Here is an 18,602-nt window from a genome sequence, read left to right on the forward strand (position 1 = left end):
AAGGCTGGACCCCTGGGGGTGCCACTAACATGGAGGCTCAGCCCTCAGACCTCACTGTGCTGCTGGACAGTGCTGGCCACACGCTCACGTCCCCGTGCCAGGATGCCTACACCCTGCAGGTTCTGGCCGTTGGAAGCTGGAGGAAACTGTCTCTCTGATGGCCACCAGGAGCTGCCTGTGTGAGTGCCTGTAGGAGAGGTGCAGGCTGATGTCCCATAAAACATCAGGAGTGTTTGCTCCTGTCATGATTCATACAGGCTGGCACGTGACCACTGGCTCTGAACCCCGCATGGTGGGCGCTCAGAAGGTGCCCATATCAACTGCAGCCTCCTTATGCTTCTGGTTTCAGCAAAGGGAGCCAAGCATTTCACAAGCTGAAAGAACCGATCGCCAAAATTGGCTTTCTACAGCGTAAAAATAAAGATGGTGTGCTAGAGGCAAGAGCAACAATCGCTGTACAAGGTCTGAGATACAAAAAATGTATCCACTCCTATTTTGTGTGAGTTTGGGCAAAGCACACAGTTACATAATCACACCTGAACCACTCATGGAATTTATAAAACGTGCATGAAGATGTCTTTGCAGTACTTTGTTATATGAATTGATCCTTGAATTTTCATAGATTGATATAAAAATGATTTGCAAATGTACAAAAATATTATCTCTTAAAAGTTATCAAATTTAACCCCTGGTTTCATCTCTAGCATCTATGCATGAGCATTTTGACACTTCCTAAATTATTTCCCCCAATTTTTCAAGGGTGATCATGAGACTTTTAGAGGAGGAAACACTCCTCTAAACAGTAGGTTCCAGGCAGCGAAGTCCAGGTAACCAGCGAATAAATGTCTTGTCAACATGAAGTCCACCCACACCTGGTCCCCCATCTGGCTCATTCAATAAAACCAGTCTCCTCAGGGTCCCTGCTTTGAGATTGGAATGACACAGTGGGATTACAGCTGGTCCTTGGTGGCTGGCCTGCCCCCGTGGAGGGTCAGTCTGCCTTCTGTGCTGTGCACGGCGCAGAGTAGAGTCCAGACAAGGGAATCAGGCCAGAGAGGGAGTCTCGGCGTCTGCAGGGGTGCTAATGGAGATCATTTCACACAAGGGTGCTCTGCACGGCTTGAAGAGAACATAAATCTTTTTAAGATTTTGGTTTGAGAAATGTGTTTAGGTTCCTGTGCACGTATGTATAGGGAGTATTGTTTTCTAAGAAATCTTTCTTAGGAAGCAGTATTTCTACCTTTAAAACCCTGCCTTGCTTACTATGTATTTAGGTTGAGCATTTGTTCCCCAGAAGGGAGCTTGGTTCCTGCCCTGCTGGCCCCTCGGCTGCTCCTCCAGGTGTTGCTGGCAGATGCTTTCTTCAAACTAGCTGACAAAAACCCCCATGCTGTCAAAACCAGAACTCCTCAAACTGGCCCTTAAATGAGGAGATCAATGTTTATGATGTTATCCCTAAAGAACCTGTATACATTTTTATTACAACCAGACAAGAAACATAGTAACCCCTCTTCCTTCCCATCTGTCCTGATTTCTTTCTGCCCAGACTTTACACGGTCTTCACAAGCCCCAGGAAGAAGAGCATCACGTTCTCATCTTCCTGAAATCTGCCTACAGGAGAGAATAACTCACTCTTAGAGCTTTGAATTTCAAGAAACAGTATTAGATTAAACCCAGTTAGGAAGACCCCTTAGACTACTGCTGCATTTTGTCCCATCTATTCATCCATCCATCTGTCCATCTGTCCGTCCATCCTTCCATTCATTCATCCGTCCATCCTTCCATCTCTGTCTGTCCATCGATCGATCCATCCTTCTGTCCATCCATTCACCCTTCTGTCCATCTGTTCATCTGTCCATCCACCCAGCCATCTGTCTATCCATCCATTCATCCATCCATCCTTATGTCCATCTGTCTGTCCTTCTTTCCATCCATCCTTCCATTCATCAATCCATGCATGCATGCATGCATCCATCCATCTGTCCTTATATCTATCCATCCATCTGTCCATCTGTCCATCCATTCATCCATCTGTCCATCCATCATCCATCCTTCCATCCATCCATCTATCCTTCCACCCATGCATCCTTTCATCTATTCATACGTTCATCCTTCCATCTGCCCTTCCTTCCATCCATCCATCCATCCATCCATCCATCCATCCATCCATCTGTCCGTCTGTCCGTCTGTCCATCCATCCTTCCATCCATCCTTCCAATGATGACAATCCCTTATTATTCTAGGGATTGAGGAAAGAGTGTTGACCAACAGAGCAGGTCTCATGCCTCAGGGGCTTCTTTCCTGCTTGGGGAATGTCAAGGAAGGAGCAAGTGGCACCACTTCCCAATGCAGTAAAAGGGAAGTCCTCACATCCTGCCAGCCTCAAAACTTAAAACTTGCACACCTCAAAGGCAAAGGGAGGTTCAGATTATCTCAGCAGTTCGAGGACATACTTTAATAAGCCATGTTTTGCTTCTCCCTGGTCTGCCATCTCTGACCTACCGGCTGGCTCTGTAACTCATCCCTGACAGTGTTTCTAGAAGCATCATTCAGCATAGCTGGTGCTTCCTTCTGACAGCAAGGACAGCCTTCCCCACAGACCCTCAGGCGGCCTCCCTCCCTTGAATTAGCCACACTATCATGCTCAGGCCAGGCCTACTGCTCATGGAGGAAGGGCCATTGTGGTTCCCATCTCTTGGAATCAGGCCTGGGACAGGGCTGCCCCCACCTCTGTCCCCTCACTGTTGTGCACACTGTTCTGGGGGTTGGAGATGTACAGGCAACAAAATGGACAAAAATCCATGCTTCCCTGGAGCTTATGTTCCAATGGAAGGAAACAGACTATGGGCAAAGCACATCAGTAGATGTGCCAAATGTAAGTAATTATGCTGGTGAACGACAAGTGCTGTGGAGGAAAACAAACCAGAATAGGGAGAAGGAGTGCTGGGGAGGCCCAACTTGCATTCTGCAGAAAGCTGACATTGGAGTCGAGTCCTGAAGATGCTCGGGTGGGGATGCAGGTGGGGGCAAGCTGATGGACGTCTGTCGGAGCACAGCCCAGACAGAGGCAGTGAGCGCTGCCCCACACAGGGGAGGTCCCTGAGCCAGAAGACCGTTGTTTTGGCTCAAAGGTAGGGTGTATCGATTAGGAACTTTTTCACTTCTGATAGTGGCAAATCTGAGAAGTACACATAAACAAGGGACTATGTTACCTTGGGTAAGAATTACAGAGAACAAGAAAGCTCATTTCAGTTGATACTGTGGTTTGGTGATGTCATCAGGGACACAGCTGTCTTTGCCCTTGGGCAGACTCTTCTCATGGTCGCAGGATGGCTGCAGAGATCCAGGCATCTCATCCAGACACCACAGTGCTCAGAGAATACACAGCCCATCTCTCTCTGTCTTCGGAAGCCAAATGACCTTCCCTACAAGTCCCCTAGCAAATTTAATATGTGGATTATTGGGCAGAACTGGATCATATGACCATGGCTAAACCCAGTACTGGCAAGATAAATGGAATTGGTTTAAATTGATCTTTTGGGAGGCATGGATATTGGGAAATCAGTCAAAATTAGAAACATTCAGGGATATCTGATAAGCTGCTGGCCAGCTTCACCAGCCCACACCTACACTGGTTCTCTGTTTAAATACCCTCTGTTGCATTATTCCTACTTTCTTATAATTTTCTGAGATAAGCAGTTCTTCCAGGGAGATACTTTATAGTTTTGCTTTATATTTGGAGAGATGGTTCAGGTTTTTTCCCCCAATTATCCTATTTATATTCACTGATGGGAAAGAACAATTTAAAAATCCAACACAGAAAGAAGCCATAAATATAAAGCACATTGTCATTATAAGCCAGTTCCCTTTTGCTCCTGGTGCCAGGCAAGATCATTAACACGCACAGACTTTGCTGTGGGCTGTGCTGAGGACGACAAACATATGCTGTTTGCCTGCCAGGGTCAACGGCAGCTTCCTTCTAACGTGGAGCTGCTAGCTGGCACGATCATCTGTAGAAACATCAGTTGGACCAGATGCACACGTCCATCTTGATTCTCTCACTTTTTTGTGTCAAAGTTGACATGTTGGCCACAGTGTGCAGATTCCCTTCGGGCTGGAGCCCAGGCACCTGCATGGTCAAGTAGGATCCGGTCGGAGAGGGGCAGGTTCCAGCCCGGCTACCGTTTAGCAGGACGAGAGCTGATGTGGGCTAGCAGATCAAGCATGGAACAGGCCGATGGCAGCTACATTATCTCCCAGAACGGAGCGATTTCCCTTTCACGTTCGTGATGGCTGGTGAAGGTTCACCATCTGCCATTAGACTTCCAACTGCTCTCACCTCCCACTAGGGCTCCCCAGGTCCCCTGACGCCAGAGCCTGTCTCTCTCGGTGGCCGGGATGCATGTGGCTACGTGAGCACGAAACCCCATTTCTCCCTGGCAGGAAGCCTGGTACTGATGGGCACACAGGCAGTCAAGAGATATTCATTTCTTTTCATACAAATAAGTTCAACACTATTGAAAAGAATGTGATCGATGTTGACACTGAGTTTGGATTTTTTTTATTGGATTTTTTTAAATTTTATTTTATTTTATTAATCCTATTTCTTGAGATGGCCATTTCTGCAAGGTAAGGCATTCCCCAGTATTCTTTAAAATTAGAGACAGAATGCTGTCATTTAAATATGCATTTTTATATCAGCATAGTGCTGGGATTCTTAAGGCATCCCCAGATCAAATTTGGAACAAACCCAGAATGACCAGTGTAACTCGTGTCCAGGTTTCTGCAAAGGTAAAGATTCACAGGGAGGGTTAGAAAGGACCCGCTCTTATCACCCACGTGAAGGACGGGGCATGGACTCCTAGCCCTTGGGTGGCTCCACACAGAGTTCGTGTTACCAGTTCGGCGTCTAACCCAGTGGAGTAGCCCGTGGCTTCCCTGAGCCACCCGCTCTGATATTCCTGCAAACGGGGTGTCCTCGGGAATGGCCCGGCTCTTGGGTTTCCCCTGGGAGTCCTGTCCTCATCCATCAGGAGCTGGGACACCTGCTGGTCCTTTCATAGCTCCCATTTCATGGTACAAGTTCCAACCTCTTCCAATCCCAGGGACACTGACCCAGAGCCTGAGATGAAGACCTCAGTGGTGAAGGTTCTCCAAAGTTAGCACGTGTAGGTGAGAACAGGAGCGGTCCCTCGGTGAGCTGGCTGCATCACACATTTCCTCTTGGTGAATGTTGGGCTCCCATCTACCTGTCACAGCCCCAGGCAGGAGAGGGTCACCCTGGTTGGGGAGTGGGTCCCCGCAGCCCTGCTCATGTGCCCGTGACTCTGCTTCCTCTGCTGTCTGCACTGAATCCCACCACATTTCAAAAGAACATGAGTTGATGCCTTCTGGTGAGAACGTGATGGCTTAACTACTTGCCGGAGTGTGAGGGACTCTAATTTCAAAAACATCATTTCAGAAAGATGCGTTAGGTTTGTGGGAGTGCATGTTAGATTCTCTGGCATCAAAGAGGCCACTCAGGGTGGGGGGGCTTGACATCTCAGCTGCATCTCCGCTGCTCCAGGTAGGCCGTGCAGGGACTGGCCACCAGGGAAGGACACTTCCAGTGTGTCCCTCGGGGAGACAGTTCTTGTCCTCTTGTTTCCTATGGTAGGAAGACAAAATGTAAGGAAAAATAAGAATTGGAAATGATCCCTATGAAGTAAATGTGAGTTCCCGTCCCTCTCTTAGGAAGTGAGGAGGGAAGGGGGGGGTACAATGCCATGCGAGGAGCCAACAGAACCTTGTTCACTTCTGGAAACCAGCCGGCCTTCAGTCCAGAACGTTCCACCTCGCCCCTCCCTCTGGTGCACATTGTCCCTGCTGTCAGACAACGGGAGGGGCTGGGGGCAGCAGTGTCCCCACTGCGCGGGGGCGGTTCTCCCCGGGATCCAGGTCCCTCCGTCTGTGGTACCAAGTGCCCAGACCACAGGCATTCCTGAATTGCCGCTGAGTACCCGCACCAGCTGCTCCCCTCGGCCTGCATCCGAAGCCTGTCAGGGACAGGTGCCCTGGGTCCCGTCAGCTCTCATGGGGGAACGGCACCCACACCTTGTGCGTGGATGTCAGGACACACCTGTCAGACTTCTCCACGGTTTCTGTTCACTTGATGTGGGGCGGCATGTAGCACTTTCTCCTCCCTCCCTCCCTCCCTCCCTCCCTTCTTCCTTCCTTCCTCCTGCCTCCCTTCCTTCTTTCCTCCTCCTTCTTTCCTCCTTCTTCCTTCTTTCCTTCCTCTCTTTTCTCCCTCCTTCCTTCCTTCCTGCCTTCCATCCTTTGGACCTTCCTTCCATCCTTCCTCCCTTCTTCCTTCCTTCCTTCCTTCCTTCCTTCCTTCCTTCCTTCCTTCCTTCCTTCCTTCCTTCTTTCCTTCCTTTAACACAGGGACAACCTTTTGTAGCTTCATAAATCAGAATAAGATTTAGTTGGTCTTTCAGTAACAGGTAAATCTAAACTTCTGAGGTTCCTTCTGAGACATCTTTCCGGGCCACACCCACTGGCCTCCCTTACCCAGGAACACTTGGCCCTCCTCTCCCCCACCTTCCTCCTCTGGGCCACGTCAGATCCTGGAGGCGAGGATGTGGTGGTGCTCGGTGGCCACTAGTGATGGACGGGCAAAGCCTTACGCGGGGTGCCCCTTCCTACTGACCGTGAAGAATAAGCTTACCATAGTAAATTGTCACAAAGGTCATAAAAGGTCACAAGTCTGAAGAGGTCGCTGCAGCTGATACACTGCGGGCTGAGGGCGGGCACCATTGCAGGAGCACCTGATAAACGGAAGAAGGCATCCTCTTCCAGGCGTCACCCTGTTTCCCTTTCTTGCCCTCCTCGTAGGTACGAACAGCCGAAATGTGACAACACAGCCAGGGCTCACCCAACCAAAACCAGGGATCTGTATAAGGGCCGCCAGCTCCAAGGTGAGTAGAAGGGAAGGATTGCTTGAAGCGCATCCACCACAGCTCCGAGCTTGTTCGCAGGTCTAGGATGAGAAAGAATGTCTCCCTCTCTGTTCCCTGTGGCCAAGGGCCTTCGGGCGGTCGACCAGTGAGCCTCCTCCCAGGGCCCTGAGCTCAGCACACGCGCGGGAGCCCCAGGGAGCATGCTCAGGGCACGCGTGGGTCGTGGCACCTGTGGCCGCTACCCTGGAGGTGCCAAGCCTAAGAGCCAGCATTTCAGAGAAGCAAACAACGCCCCCTAAAATCAGATCTTCTAAACCAAAAGGATCCTTTAATTCCTTTACCTAAAAGAAAGCAGTAATTCAAATGTCATTTTCTGGCATTCCTTTTGGATTGAATCAACAGTTCAAGGAGCCGAAGTCCAGGTTTTAACAAAACATGAGCTCAGTCTTTGTATCAAGTGAGTTTAATTACAAAGAAGTATTCCAAATTAAACAGAGGCAGTGAGTTTAATCTTATAATTATTAAAAGTGCGTTCATAAGAAAATATTTTATGGATGTTGTCTTTCATCAAAAAAGCACATAAGTGTTTATGATACACCAAAAATGATTATTTCAACAGTTAAACCTAAAGCCTCTGGTGGACCCCACGTCCCTCCAGGAATTTACATGGGATTAAGAGTGGCGGCATCGAGCGTGGGGGCCCGGCCAGCAAGGTTCCCACAATTGGTTCATCTCGTGAGATCAAGGAGTTTAGAGACAGAGCTCTGACATCATGGGGTGAATTTGATGGCATCCGTAAGATGCTTCAAAGCTAGTCACTATTTCATTTTGGTTCCCTCTCTCTCTCTCTCTCTCTTTTTTTTTTTTCTTTTAAATATCTCCAGATTGTGTGTGTTTTTAGCCAATGCCCCAGAGACAGTGAAAATCATTCTCTAACATCCTTAGCTCAGAGCACATGTTTGATCTTGGTCTTACACCAAGTTCGGATAAATTCCGCTTGGAGAAGTGTGGCTCTTGCTCTATTTGCATTAGTCTCGATAAAGAGGGTTTTAAATTCTAAGACATTTTCCACTTTATGAACAAAGATAGAAATGACTAGGGTATCACCCAGACACGTCTCTATCGTTCAGCAACACTGGGAATGAAAGTAGCTAAGACAGAGGAAGAGGAAGAGCAGGATGAAGGCAGCCTCTACCCGTCGCCTTCAGTGTTTCTGGGGTGTTCACAAGAGGGGCTGTCTCCCAGCTCCAGATCTCCTGTGATGTCCTTTTGATGCAGGCTCATGGGGTCTATGGGAGATGTGATTTTTGTGATTCTGTGGTCGATGTACTCTGTGTTTCATGGACCATTCTCCTTCCCACCTCTTGGGATGGGGAGAGAGGGAAGGAGAGGTCATGTAGGTGCAACCACAAGCACCACACGAATTCCTAGTTGAGCACCGTTTGTATACATGATGTCTTACCCTGAGAAGGAGCTCAGTGCGAAGCCGAATTGTTCCCTGATGTTCTTGGACCAGACGGGAGTTCTCTCCCTCCATCATCTGGTGGAGTCTCTTCCCTCTGAAGTCAGACTTTAACACTGGTGGATGAGATTTTTCTTCACAGGAAGTAATGAATCTAACAGGTGCGTGGAGAGCCCTCCATGATGTTTGCCGTTTGTAGCTGGTCTTAATCTGTCTCATGAACGTCAAACAGTCCATTTTTTGCTAAGGGTCCAACACTCTTGACGTTTTCTTTTTGGACAATACAAAACTACATTACTTCCAAGTCAAGCTCTGTGAGTTTTGCATTGTGACATCCAGTCCATTTATTAACGTCCAGAGTAGCTTCTCGGTTTGTTAGTAAAAGGTGCTATGACAGGAGACAATCCTGTTTCCTCCTGGTGGTGGTGTCCTTGCCGGGAGGCTCTTTACATGGTAGACCCAACACATTAAATACCAGACCCAGTTCTTGATGTAAGGGCGGGAATGGTCGTCGGTTCATGGGAGCGGCTGCTCATCCAGTTGAGAAACACGAGTGGCGTCTTGTGGGCTGGTCGGGCTGTCGGAGGTGAGGTCCGGTGGGCCAGGGAACACGTGGTGAGGAGGCACGACCCCAGCTGGAGAGTCTGCCCCTCGGTCCCCGCAGGAGGAGGATTATTCGGCTGTCCCTGCCGAGGTGCCCCTCCTCTCCCATCCCTTAAATAAAAACCAGAGTCTCCAGGCACACAAGCCACTTTTTGCAAACTGTATAATTGGTATAGCTTGGTACCGTTCATGACCACTTCATCATTTTGATTTTTTGAAGATAGTTATCCTTATTAGGAAAGAAACAAGTAGGTCTTGAAGCAAGTCCAGGACAGAGACTGTTGGTGGTGGGGAGGAGAAGGCAGCCCGGTGGGCACACACTCAAGCCACACTTAGGCCGAAGCGTTTTCTTCTTAGAAGGTACAGTTTTCATCTTCAGCGGCTTTCTCAGTCCCGGCCAGTGAGGGCCCTTTACTTTCCAAGCCAAGCTGATACCTGTCTCATGAGCGGCCCCCTGGTTTGGAGGGTTTGTTGGCTGTCAGATGCCTTGCCCGCCCTCCGTGGGGTGGTTAGGACACTGCTCGGCCCTCACGAGATGACAGCCAGTGTCTTACTGTGGGGGGCATCAGCATCCCCCCAACAGGTCCCCTTTGAGAATGGGGTCATGATTTGGGCTTTTTGATTCCATGAGTTTCCCTACAAGACCTGCCATGTGTCCTGACAGAGGTAAATTCCCAGGATGGTAGGAATTTTGAACAAAGACATTGAAGCACTACCTTTCCCATCTATAAGTTTGCTGTGTTTCACTCTGTCCTAGTAAGCTCCAGCCTGCCCGTGCCCGCCTTGGGCCTCCTGGGGTCCAGCCTGCCTGTGTCCCCCTTGGGCCTCCTGGGGTCCAGCCTGCCCGTGACTCCCTCAGGTCTTCTAAGCTCCAGCCTGCCCGTGTGCCCCTTGGGCCCCTGGGGTCCAGCCTACCCGTGTTCCCCTCGGCCCCCCGAGGTCCAGCCTCTGCCCGTGACTCTAGGCCTCCCAAGGCCTCTCACCTCTGTGGGAGAGCAGTGGCGAGCTGCAGGTTTTTCCATTCCCTTGGGGTCTCCCCATTCTTGTGTGGCCGCCAGGACTCAGCTTCTTAGGGAGGCTGTCCCGGGCTCCTGTCTGCTGGACAGGGTTCACGGTATGTGTTCACGTGGCATCTGGGGTACACGGACTGTGTGCTGGTGTTGCTTACCCTCATGTCCTCCAAGAGTTGGCCTCGAGCCGTCCGGGGCCCCACCATCTGGCATGGAGCTCGCAGGAGGCACTCCCATGCTGAAAAGAGCTTGTCAATGAAGGACATTAGGCCATGTTTCTTTTCATACTCAAAGCCTCTTGGCTGCTCTGTCCTGAGGGATATTGTGGAATTAGCCCAGCAGGTGGTTTTGCTGATTGGAAGGTGTGCGGTATGAGTGTCTGATACCTGGGGTGTAACGTGGGGGGAGGATGGCCCGATGGATAGAATCCATTATTCTGGCTGGACCCCTGAGTCCGGGCCACCCGGTAAAGGGAAGAAGGTATACCTTTTGCTCCTGCGAGCATGAGGAGATGCACAGACCCACCCCGTGCCCCCTGAAACCCCCAGAAGTCATGCCTGCACCGGCTGCAGGGACGAGATGCAGGTAAAGCAGAGGCGAACAGAGGTGTAGCACCTGCCAGCGATGGGGGTCCCTCCCTTCAAAGACCTCCAAGAGCAGGGGAAGCCACAATACAGGGTCTTTTCAAGTCTACAGAGACAAAAATCTCCTTTCTTAAAGTCCCCAGTGATTGCAGGTATAATGGAATCTCGGATTCCATTAGAGACCTTAAAAGCACCCTGCCTGCATTTTTCGAGTAATATTTTTTTAAAGATTTTTTAAAAATTTATTTATTCATTCATGAGAGACAGAGAGAGAGGCAGAGACACAGGCAGAGGGAGAAGCAGGCTGCATGCAGGGAGCCCAATGAAGGACTCGATCCTGGGCCTCTGGGATCACGCCCTGAGCCTAAGGCAGATGCTCAACCACTGAGCCCCCAGACATCCCTCAAGCAATATTTTAGTCCTACTCTATTTTTTTAAATTATGATTTTCTAAAGTAGCATAAAATGGTCCTTACCTTGCCCTGAGCATAGCATAAGATATTTTTCAAAAGGTAATTAGACCCTCTAGATCTACACTTGCTGCAAATGACAAGACATCATCCTTTTTATGGTTGGGTAATATTCCAGTGTGTGTGTGTGTGTGTGTGTGTGTTTGAGTGCACGCATGTGCACACATGCACACGTACCTCTTCTTCACCTATTTGTCTGTGGATGGACACAGGCTGCTTCCATGTCTTGGCTATTGTAGATAATGTGGCAATAAAATAGGGGTGCAGGTATCTTTTCAAATTAGTGTTTGAGTGTTTTCATTTTGTTTGAGTAAATCCCTAGAAGTGCAATTGCTGGGTCATAGTTCTGTTAACTTTTTGAGGACCCTGCACCCTCTTCTCCAGAGGGGCTGCACCCATTTGCATTCCCACTAGCAGTACACAAGGGTTCCCTTTTCTCTGCATCCTCGCCAAAACTCGAGCATCTTTCCGTGTGTCTGTTGGCTGTCTGTATGTCTTCTTTGGAAAAATGTCTGTTCAGGTCCTTTGCCCACTTTTAATCATATTATTTGTTTCTCTGGTGTTGACTTGTATAAGTTCTTTATATATTTATGATGCTGAGTGAAATAAGAGAGATAGAGAATGACAAATACCATAAGATTTCACTCATATGTGGAATTGAAGAAACAAGACAAAGAAAAGAAGAGACCAACAGAAAAGCAGACTTGAGCGCAGAGAAGAGTCTGGTCACCAGAGCAGAGGTGAGTGGGGGTGGGTAAAGTAGATAAAAGGATGGAGAGGCACCAACTTCCAGTACCAAATACATAAGTGACGGGGATGAGAAGTACAGCATAGTGAGTGTCGGCAGTAAACCTGTAACAGTTTAGAGGACAGATGGTGACGCGCTTACATGGTGAGCCGTGAGGGCCATGCAGGACTAGGGGATCTTGCTGTTCCATGCGCCTGAAATGAATGCAGTGCCATGTGCTTGCGCCCCATTGACCAGAAAGGCAATTGGACTGTGAGCCTAGCACCTGTACGGGTACTGAGGACCCCGGGAACTCCACAATTTACCCTTTTTCCAGAGTGGGCCTCACAGCCTTCAAGGCTCTTCCAAAGATGATATAAGAGGTCAATATTTCACCCATTAAAAACTTCAACTTCTATGATTTTTGTATCAAATACCAAAGTCATAGACAAGCGTCTGCTAAGTTTTAGCTGGAACAAAGCTTTCCTTTTAGATGAAAGCTCTCTACCCCTGCATCCATGGCTCACTCAGGGTCACCACATGCACTCTGCGCCCATGGTGGCTCATCTGTCCAGCCCCATCCATGCTCAGCAGCTGCACAGACAGGCATCCCGCCACCTGCCTGCTAAGAGGCCCGGCCGGGATGGGCAGTGAGCATGCCAGCACTATGTGTGAGAGACGTTCTTGGAAACACGGTGTTTTGCCTTAAAGAGCTGTCTGCTGGCATTACTGTGAACGATTCATGCTCATCAACTCCACTCAAAATTTGGGTTTGCATTTCTGGATGTGGCAGGGGACTGAGTAGCAATGCTTGGGAGAGAGACCTGAGCTTCTTTATTTTGTTTTTTGACCAGTGAGCTTGATGATTAAATATGAAATTAAATTTGTAGGTGAATAGGAATACTAAACTTTTAAAAGGAAATTGCATTTTGTAGGATGTGTGATGAAGAAATGGGCCCTTAGATCCGGGTTTAGGAGAGGATACAATGAGTAAAAATTCAGTTAAAATCACACATGTATTTTCCATCCTAAAGCCTTGGCAGGAATTTCAGGACAAGGTGGTTGGGTGGTCGAGAGCGTGCAATCATCAGGACATGGCATCTGCAGGGACATCCCAAGATGCTGGTTCCATCTCACAGATGGGTTTCAGGGAATTACCCGCAAGGCGCTGACGGACACGGGGACATGTGGCAAATGAGGACTTTATATAGTTCAGCTTTGCCTGCTACCAGAGAGCAGAGCATCCCAGTGAAATCTGTTAATCCAAATGGTATAAGGAAGCTATTACTATTAATTTATGTGGAAATATTTTTGAGCGTTCCCAGACCCAAAACCTCACCTGCCTTTGGCTTTTCTGATTGATACCTTAGACGTGTTTTCTAACGGACACACAAAATATGTGTGATAAAGCTCAGAGGCGCCCAGACACAGCCTGGCTGGAGCGTGAAGATGCTGCAGTAGCCTCTGGGGCAGGAGCTCATGCTGGGTGTGCGCTGCCTCCTTGCTGGCTAGCGAGCCTGCTGCAGGCCAACACTGGGCACCAGGGCAGGTGTCTCCTTTCTCTCACCTTGCCCTCTGCAGGTCACCTTCCATTAGTAAAAATGGCTTTTTTTTTTTTTAAGATTTTATTTTTTTTATTCGACAGAGATAGTGTGAGAGAGAGCACAGGGGCAAAGGGAGAGGGAGAAGCAGATCTTCTGCTGAGCAGAGAACTCCGTGTGGGACTTGATCCCAGGACCCTGAGATCATGACCCGAGCCAAAGGCAGATGCTTCACCAACGGAGCCACCCAGGTGCCCCTGAAAACAGCTTCTCATGCAGGTGTTTCCTAAAAGCCAAGGGGTGCGTCGCACACTTGTGAAAAGCAGGATGCTTGTACCGTTGCTTACGAGGACAGCGGATGGGATGCTGGATGTGACAGGAGGCATGTGCAAGGCAAGATCTAAACGGTCCTAATTGTGTTACACTTGGCTGAATTCTTTGTGAGATTTTTATTAGGATATTTATTTAGTTCAGTTGATATTTTTTCTCCATTTTAAGAGGACGAGGAGAAGCTGGAGGAGACGTGGTGGAAAATTGTGGGAATTACTCATTCACAATAAAACAAGAACAAATAAAGACAAGTTAAAGGAGCAAAGCCTTCTTCTTCTTTTTTTTTTTTTTTTTTTGGTCTTAGCACGCAGAGGAAAGACTCATAAAGGTCAGCTGGAAATTTGAAGTTACATACAGGGAGGTGTTGGGCACTTTTTCCATTTATTAATACTTCGACAGCTGAGTGTTAAGGCTATTCCTTGGCTGAGCCACAGAACATGAGGAGGGGCTTCCTGGGCGCCAGGCTGCGCCCAGGAGCGAGTAGAGAGGTCTACGCATGCAAATCTGTGCATAAAAATGGAGTTTACAAACTGCAGGAAGGCAGAGAGACCACGTCTTTCATGTGCTTCCAGGTGGACATTTATGAGAACTTGATTTGAAGCCACGTCTACGTCTGCTCCTGTCCAGAGCCTCACAACTGCTTGGACGCGCCCCCTCCCCTTCCACGGTGCATTGTCTCGAGTCTCTGGGGCTCTGCGCGGCCTTCTTCCCTGGCTGGGGCTCCAAGTGGCCTCCCCGCAGGGCTCAGATCCCCGGTCCACACTGGCAGCTGCTGGGGGGGCGAGGAAGAGGCTGATCCGCCGAGCGCTGCTGCTGGTGACACAGGCCCCTTGCTACCAGAAGAAGCCGAAGCTGCACGCACGCACATCCCGGAGGCGAGGCCATTGGGGCCAACCCACGCCTTCCCCCTCCTCCCCTTGGAGAGCCCATATTCGAGTCTCACCTAATCCTCTGCTCCAGGAAAAGAGGCACACGGGTCTCAAAGCCTACGAATGATGTAGCAAGGGGCTGCTCTCACACCTGTGCGCGCCACCAGAGATAACACCATCTCGGATCCGATACAGTTAATCCACTCAGGTATTCCTCGTCCAAGAAAATGGACAGGTTTCCCTCCCCTGGTTGGTTGGGATGTAACTATTTAGGAGGAAGAATCACACCCATTGATGGTTAAAAAGATAGGTTAGCTTTTTAAATTTTTTTTTAAGTTTTAAATTTCTAAAATGCAGTGTCCAAGATGATTTCTTGCTTCCCAATGCAAGAGCATGATACGTATCTTCATTTCAAGACATGCAGGCATTTGCCAAACAGCGGAGCCCCCAGTGTTGGCCTCACCTGGTGCAGGGGGCTCGCGCAGACGCCCGGCCCCCCCGGCACTGCCGCATCTACGGTTCTTTGAGAAGAAATCTGATCTTAAATAAACTCTCTCAGGCGGGAGGGGAGTGCTGTCCGAGATACTCGTATGGTACAATCCAGATCGGTTTGGCCTCTGCTACTTTGCAAGTGGTGGTTCTGCAGAGGAGAGAGGGAATGAGGTTAGATGCCTGGTCATCATGAGAAGGCGTCGGCCAGATTCACTAATGGTGTAAGCAAGCGTTCACAGACAGTTTGAATAACCGAGGAGGACAGACTGTTCTCAAACACCATTCAGTAAGTTAAATCTGTTGTTAAACAACTCTTATTCTATGATAAGCAGTTTGGTCCCAAATCACCACTTTAAAAACCTCCCAAGTGTGGTGTACATTGGAAAATAACTGATTCACTGTTAAGTGGCCTAGAGCTCACTTTTATTACTGTAGGCGTCCCTCGTGGCTCATCTGCATGTATCTGGCCTGTGCCCTGGCCAGATCGAAGCGCCACCAGGACACGGGATCACTTGCATGCCCATTTTCATGGCATGTGGCACATGGCACGGCTCCCACCACCCCGGTGGCTCTGAAAGGGTCCAGGTGCTTCGGGGCCGGGGTGTGCGGTCAGGTTTTTCCCCGGGAACCCATCCGTTGTACAACTTGGCGTCTGCCGTGGTCGGAGACTGCCTCCTGTGACAGGTGCAGCTTTGGTTGGCCGTGTTCAGCACCTCTTATCATCCCTGGAGCGGCTGGCCGTCGGCCCTGGCTCCCCGCACACCCTTCCCGAGTGCACCGTCGTCGTGCCTCCCGTCGGTCTTGCTTCTCACACGGCCTGCACGCTCGGCGAGGCCAGGTCCCGGGGTGCCGGGCGTGCAGGCCTGGAATGAGGAGCTGCGTGTGCTCTGCTCATCCCTCTTCACCAGGGAAGCCACGAGAGGGCCTTCCACCCGCTGTCTCCTTCCCAGCCCGTCCCCGAGTCTTACTGTCCTCACGTGTCCTCACGTTTCCAAGCCCAGAACCCATCAGAACACCACAACTGCGCTATGCCTTCTCTGTTTTATATTCTTATTATAACTGAGAAGCCCCTTCTTCACGAGCTTTGTGAGTGAATGTTTGTGGTGTGCCTATGGGTGCAGAGGGCCCTGTGCTGCAGGCTGGGGGTGCAGGGATGCTTAGACCCTGTGCTCGGGGAGCCAGGATTGCGTCCCTGAACTGATGCTCTTAAGACTGCAACAGGATAAGCAATTAGGAAAATCAAGGAAACAGAGATTGGTGCATGATAAAATTTCCTCTTAATGACTGAAAATGTCATGGCATCATTCTTAAAAGCCCTGTTCCAGGTTTTGTGCCAACATCAGGAATCCTCCTCTCACGCCCCGGGCAGTGCTGCTGGACACAGGTCTCTCTGGGCCATGCCATAGCACCGATGCCGAGCAGGGCTGGGGAGTCAGGGTGAAAAATTGCTTCTCTCCCAGAAACCCAAAGGGAATGCACACAGGCACAAACCAACCAAAGCTGGACATTGGCCAGAGCACAGGGTTATTACTTGTAGAATGCAGACCCAACTAATGAAAATGGCACGGCTGACGGTAGAAATTGAGTCGCATTCTTCCGGATAACTCAGTTCTCTAAGAATTTCCATGGACCAACCGAGACCACAGCGCTCAAATACACACGCTCTGTGTTGGGCTACTGGGACACTCCCAGATGACCAACGATGGTAGGAAACTTTCAAAACCTCGTTTATAATGAATAACAGCAGGCCATGGAAACTTCTAGAATATTTTCCCTGATAGGATGATTTCATTTTATTCTTAGCTCTCTCCTGACTTGTCAAATCAAGAACAATTTCTTCAGAAAGATCAATGGTTCTCCCTCTGACAGAAAAGGATAAATGGACTGACCCTTGGTCATTAGGCAACTTTCAGAAATCCCTGAGATGAATCTTCTGAGAGTGATCTCCAGCAGATTAGCTTTAGAGTATTGGGTTCTCAACCCATTTTTTTCTCTGTGCTTTTGTTTATTAGACTAAGTTGCTTATTTGGAATGTATGATGGCTTGTTTCCAGGGGAGAATCTGGGGCACCTGTCTCTGCTCAGAGTCGGAAGTCTCAGAATCTGGCTGACGTAGAATGACACTGTTGTCACAAGTTCCTCAGATTCAGGAAGTCCTAGATTTCTGATCTGAGAAACACACATCATCTGCTGTGAAACACCACTTCTGGTAGCACCATTTGATAAGCTCTTACGAGTCCAGTTGAGGTCAATATTCTATTTAACACTTTGTACTATTAAATAATAATCACTTTTTACTTATACGGGGTATATTTGTTTATTCAAATACAAGGGAATAGCAATTTTGTCTTTGTAACTTCTCTAATGGAGGAATTATTTTTGAAGCAAAGAAAGGAATAAAACAGATATCAGACGAATAGATACCTGTGGATATCTTAGTTCCTTGTGACCCTCCCCCTTTTTTTCCTAGTCATGGCATGTCATTTGTTGACATCACTTTCTATTGCCAAGTGAACCAATTCTACTGGCACATACTATTTTCCCAGAATGCACCAGCCCTAAAGTCCACTTCTGCATGACTTTTGATTGGCCACTTCACCTCTAAAACTCATCAGAAGTGAGGCGGTCACCCTGTGTCAAGGGAGCCAATGAAGAGTAGAGCTGTGTGTGCAGTCCTTGTCTTCTCACCATTAATTCAAAGTCCTCTCTGCTTTAGGGCATTGTTCCTGATGTCAACATCTCTACACAGTTTCCTTCACAAAGGAGCAGCTGACATACAAAATGCTTTTCAGAAGAAGCAGATTGTTTTGCACCTAAGACACATGGTCCATAAAGAAGGAAGTTCAGGATGTGGAAGCTGTTATTCTGGGGCTCATGAGAGCATGTCCCTCCCCTCTGAGCAAGGACAACCCCAGAAAGCAGGAACTGCTCAGGTTCTGGGCAAGAATGAGTCCTGGCAGCCAGCCTTAGTAAACACTGGGAAGAGCAATGTTTTCAGAAGCCCTTCTCTACAGACAAGGTTTTAATTTTCACAGCATATGTATCTGGTTGGGAGTTAGCTCAATTTTTACATAAATGAATATGGATTAAGTGAGCCCTTTATCTGCTGGCTCTACCATTTGGGGCATTCCTATAGAATTCCTTAAATATATGAAGCCAGAGAAGCTGGATTCATGAAGCAGACCAAGGTCACCATGTGATACTCTAAAAGGAGAAAACAGGCTGGAGGTTTGGCAGGATTCAAATCAGGTCCTATTATGGAATTTGGATTATATCCTGGACGATTTTTGTATAATTAATTTTTTATTAAAAAAAATCACTGACAGAGTTGTGGATGGGGAGTCAGAGGTGCCCAAGACAAAACAGCAACAGCACCAAAAGCCACAAGAGCATTCGTGCTTGTGAATATTGATTGAGGATTCAGAGACGTCAGTGCAGAAGCTTTATGTGTATTCATTCTCTCAGTCTTTACAGCTGAGAAGAGGGCCCATGAGAGAAGGTCACTTTATCTGTGCGTTGTAGATGACTGTAATGACATTAAATATCCCAAATCTGTATTACTGAGACCTCACCAC

General features: G+C 48.7%; 1 protein-coding gene across 3 annotated transcripts in view; it reads left to right on the forward strand.

Moving 5' to 3' along the window:
- The window catches only part of SMOC2 (SPARC related modular calcium binding 2), a 158,354-nt gene that overhangs the window by 113,290 nt on the left and 26,462 nt on the right, over positions 1-18,602 (forward strand). For all 3 annotated transcript variants that reach the window (XM_077900155.1, XM_077900158.1, XM_077900161.1), the window contains exon 9: positions 6,877-6,959. In XM_077900155.1, the coding sequence (XP_077756281.1) occupies positions 6,877-6,959 (83 nt within the window). The remainder of the gene's footprint in view (positions 1-6,876; positions 6,960-18,602) is intronic.

The sequence above is a fragment of the Canis aureus genome, chromosome 1, assembly GCF_053574225.1.
Source record: "Canis aureus isolate CA01 chromosome 1, VMU_Caureus_v.1.0, whole genome shotgun sequence".
Lineage (NCBI taxonomy): Eukaryota > Metazoa > Chordata > Mammalia > Carnivora > Canidae > Canis > Canis aureus.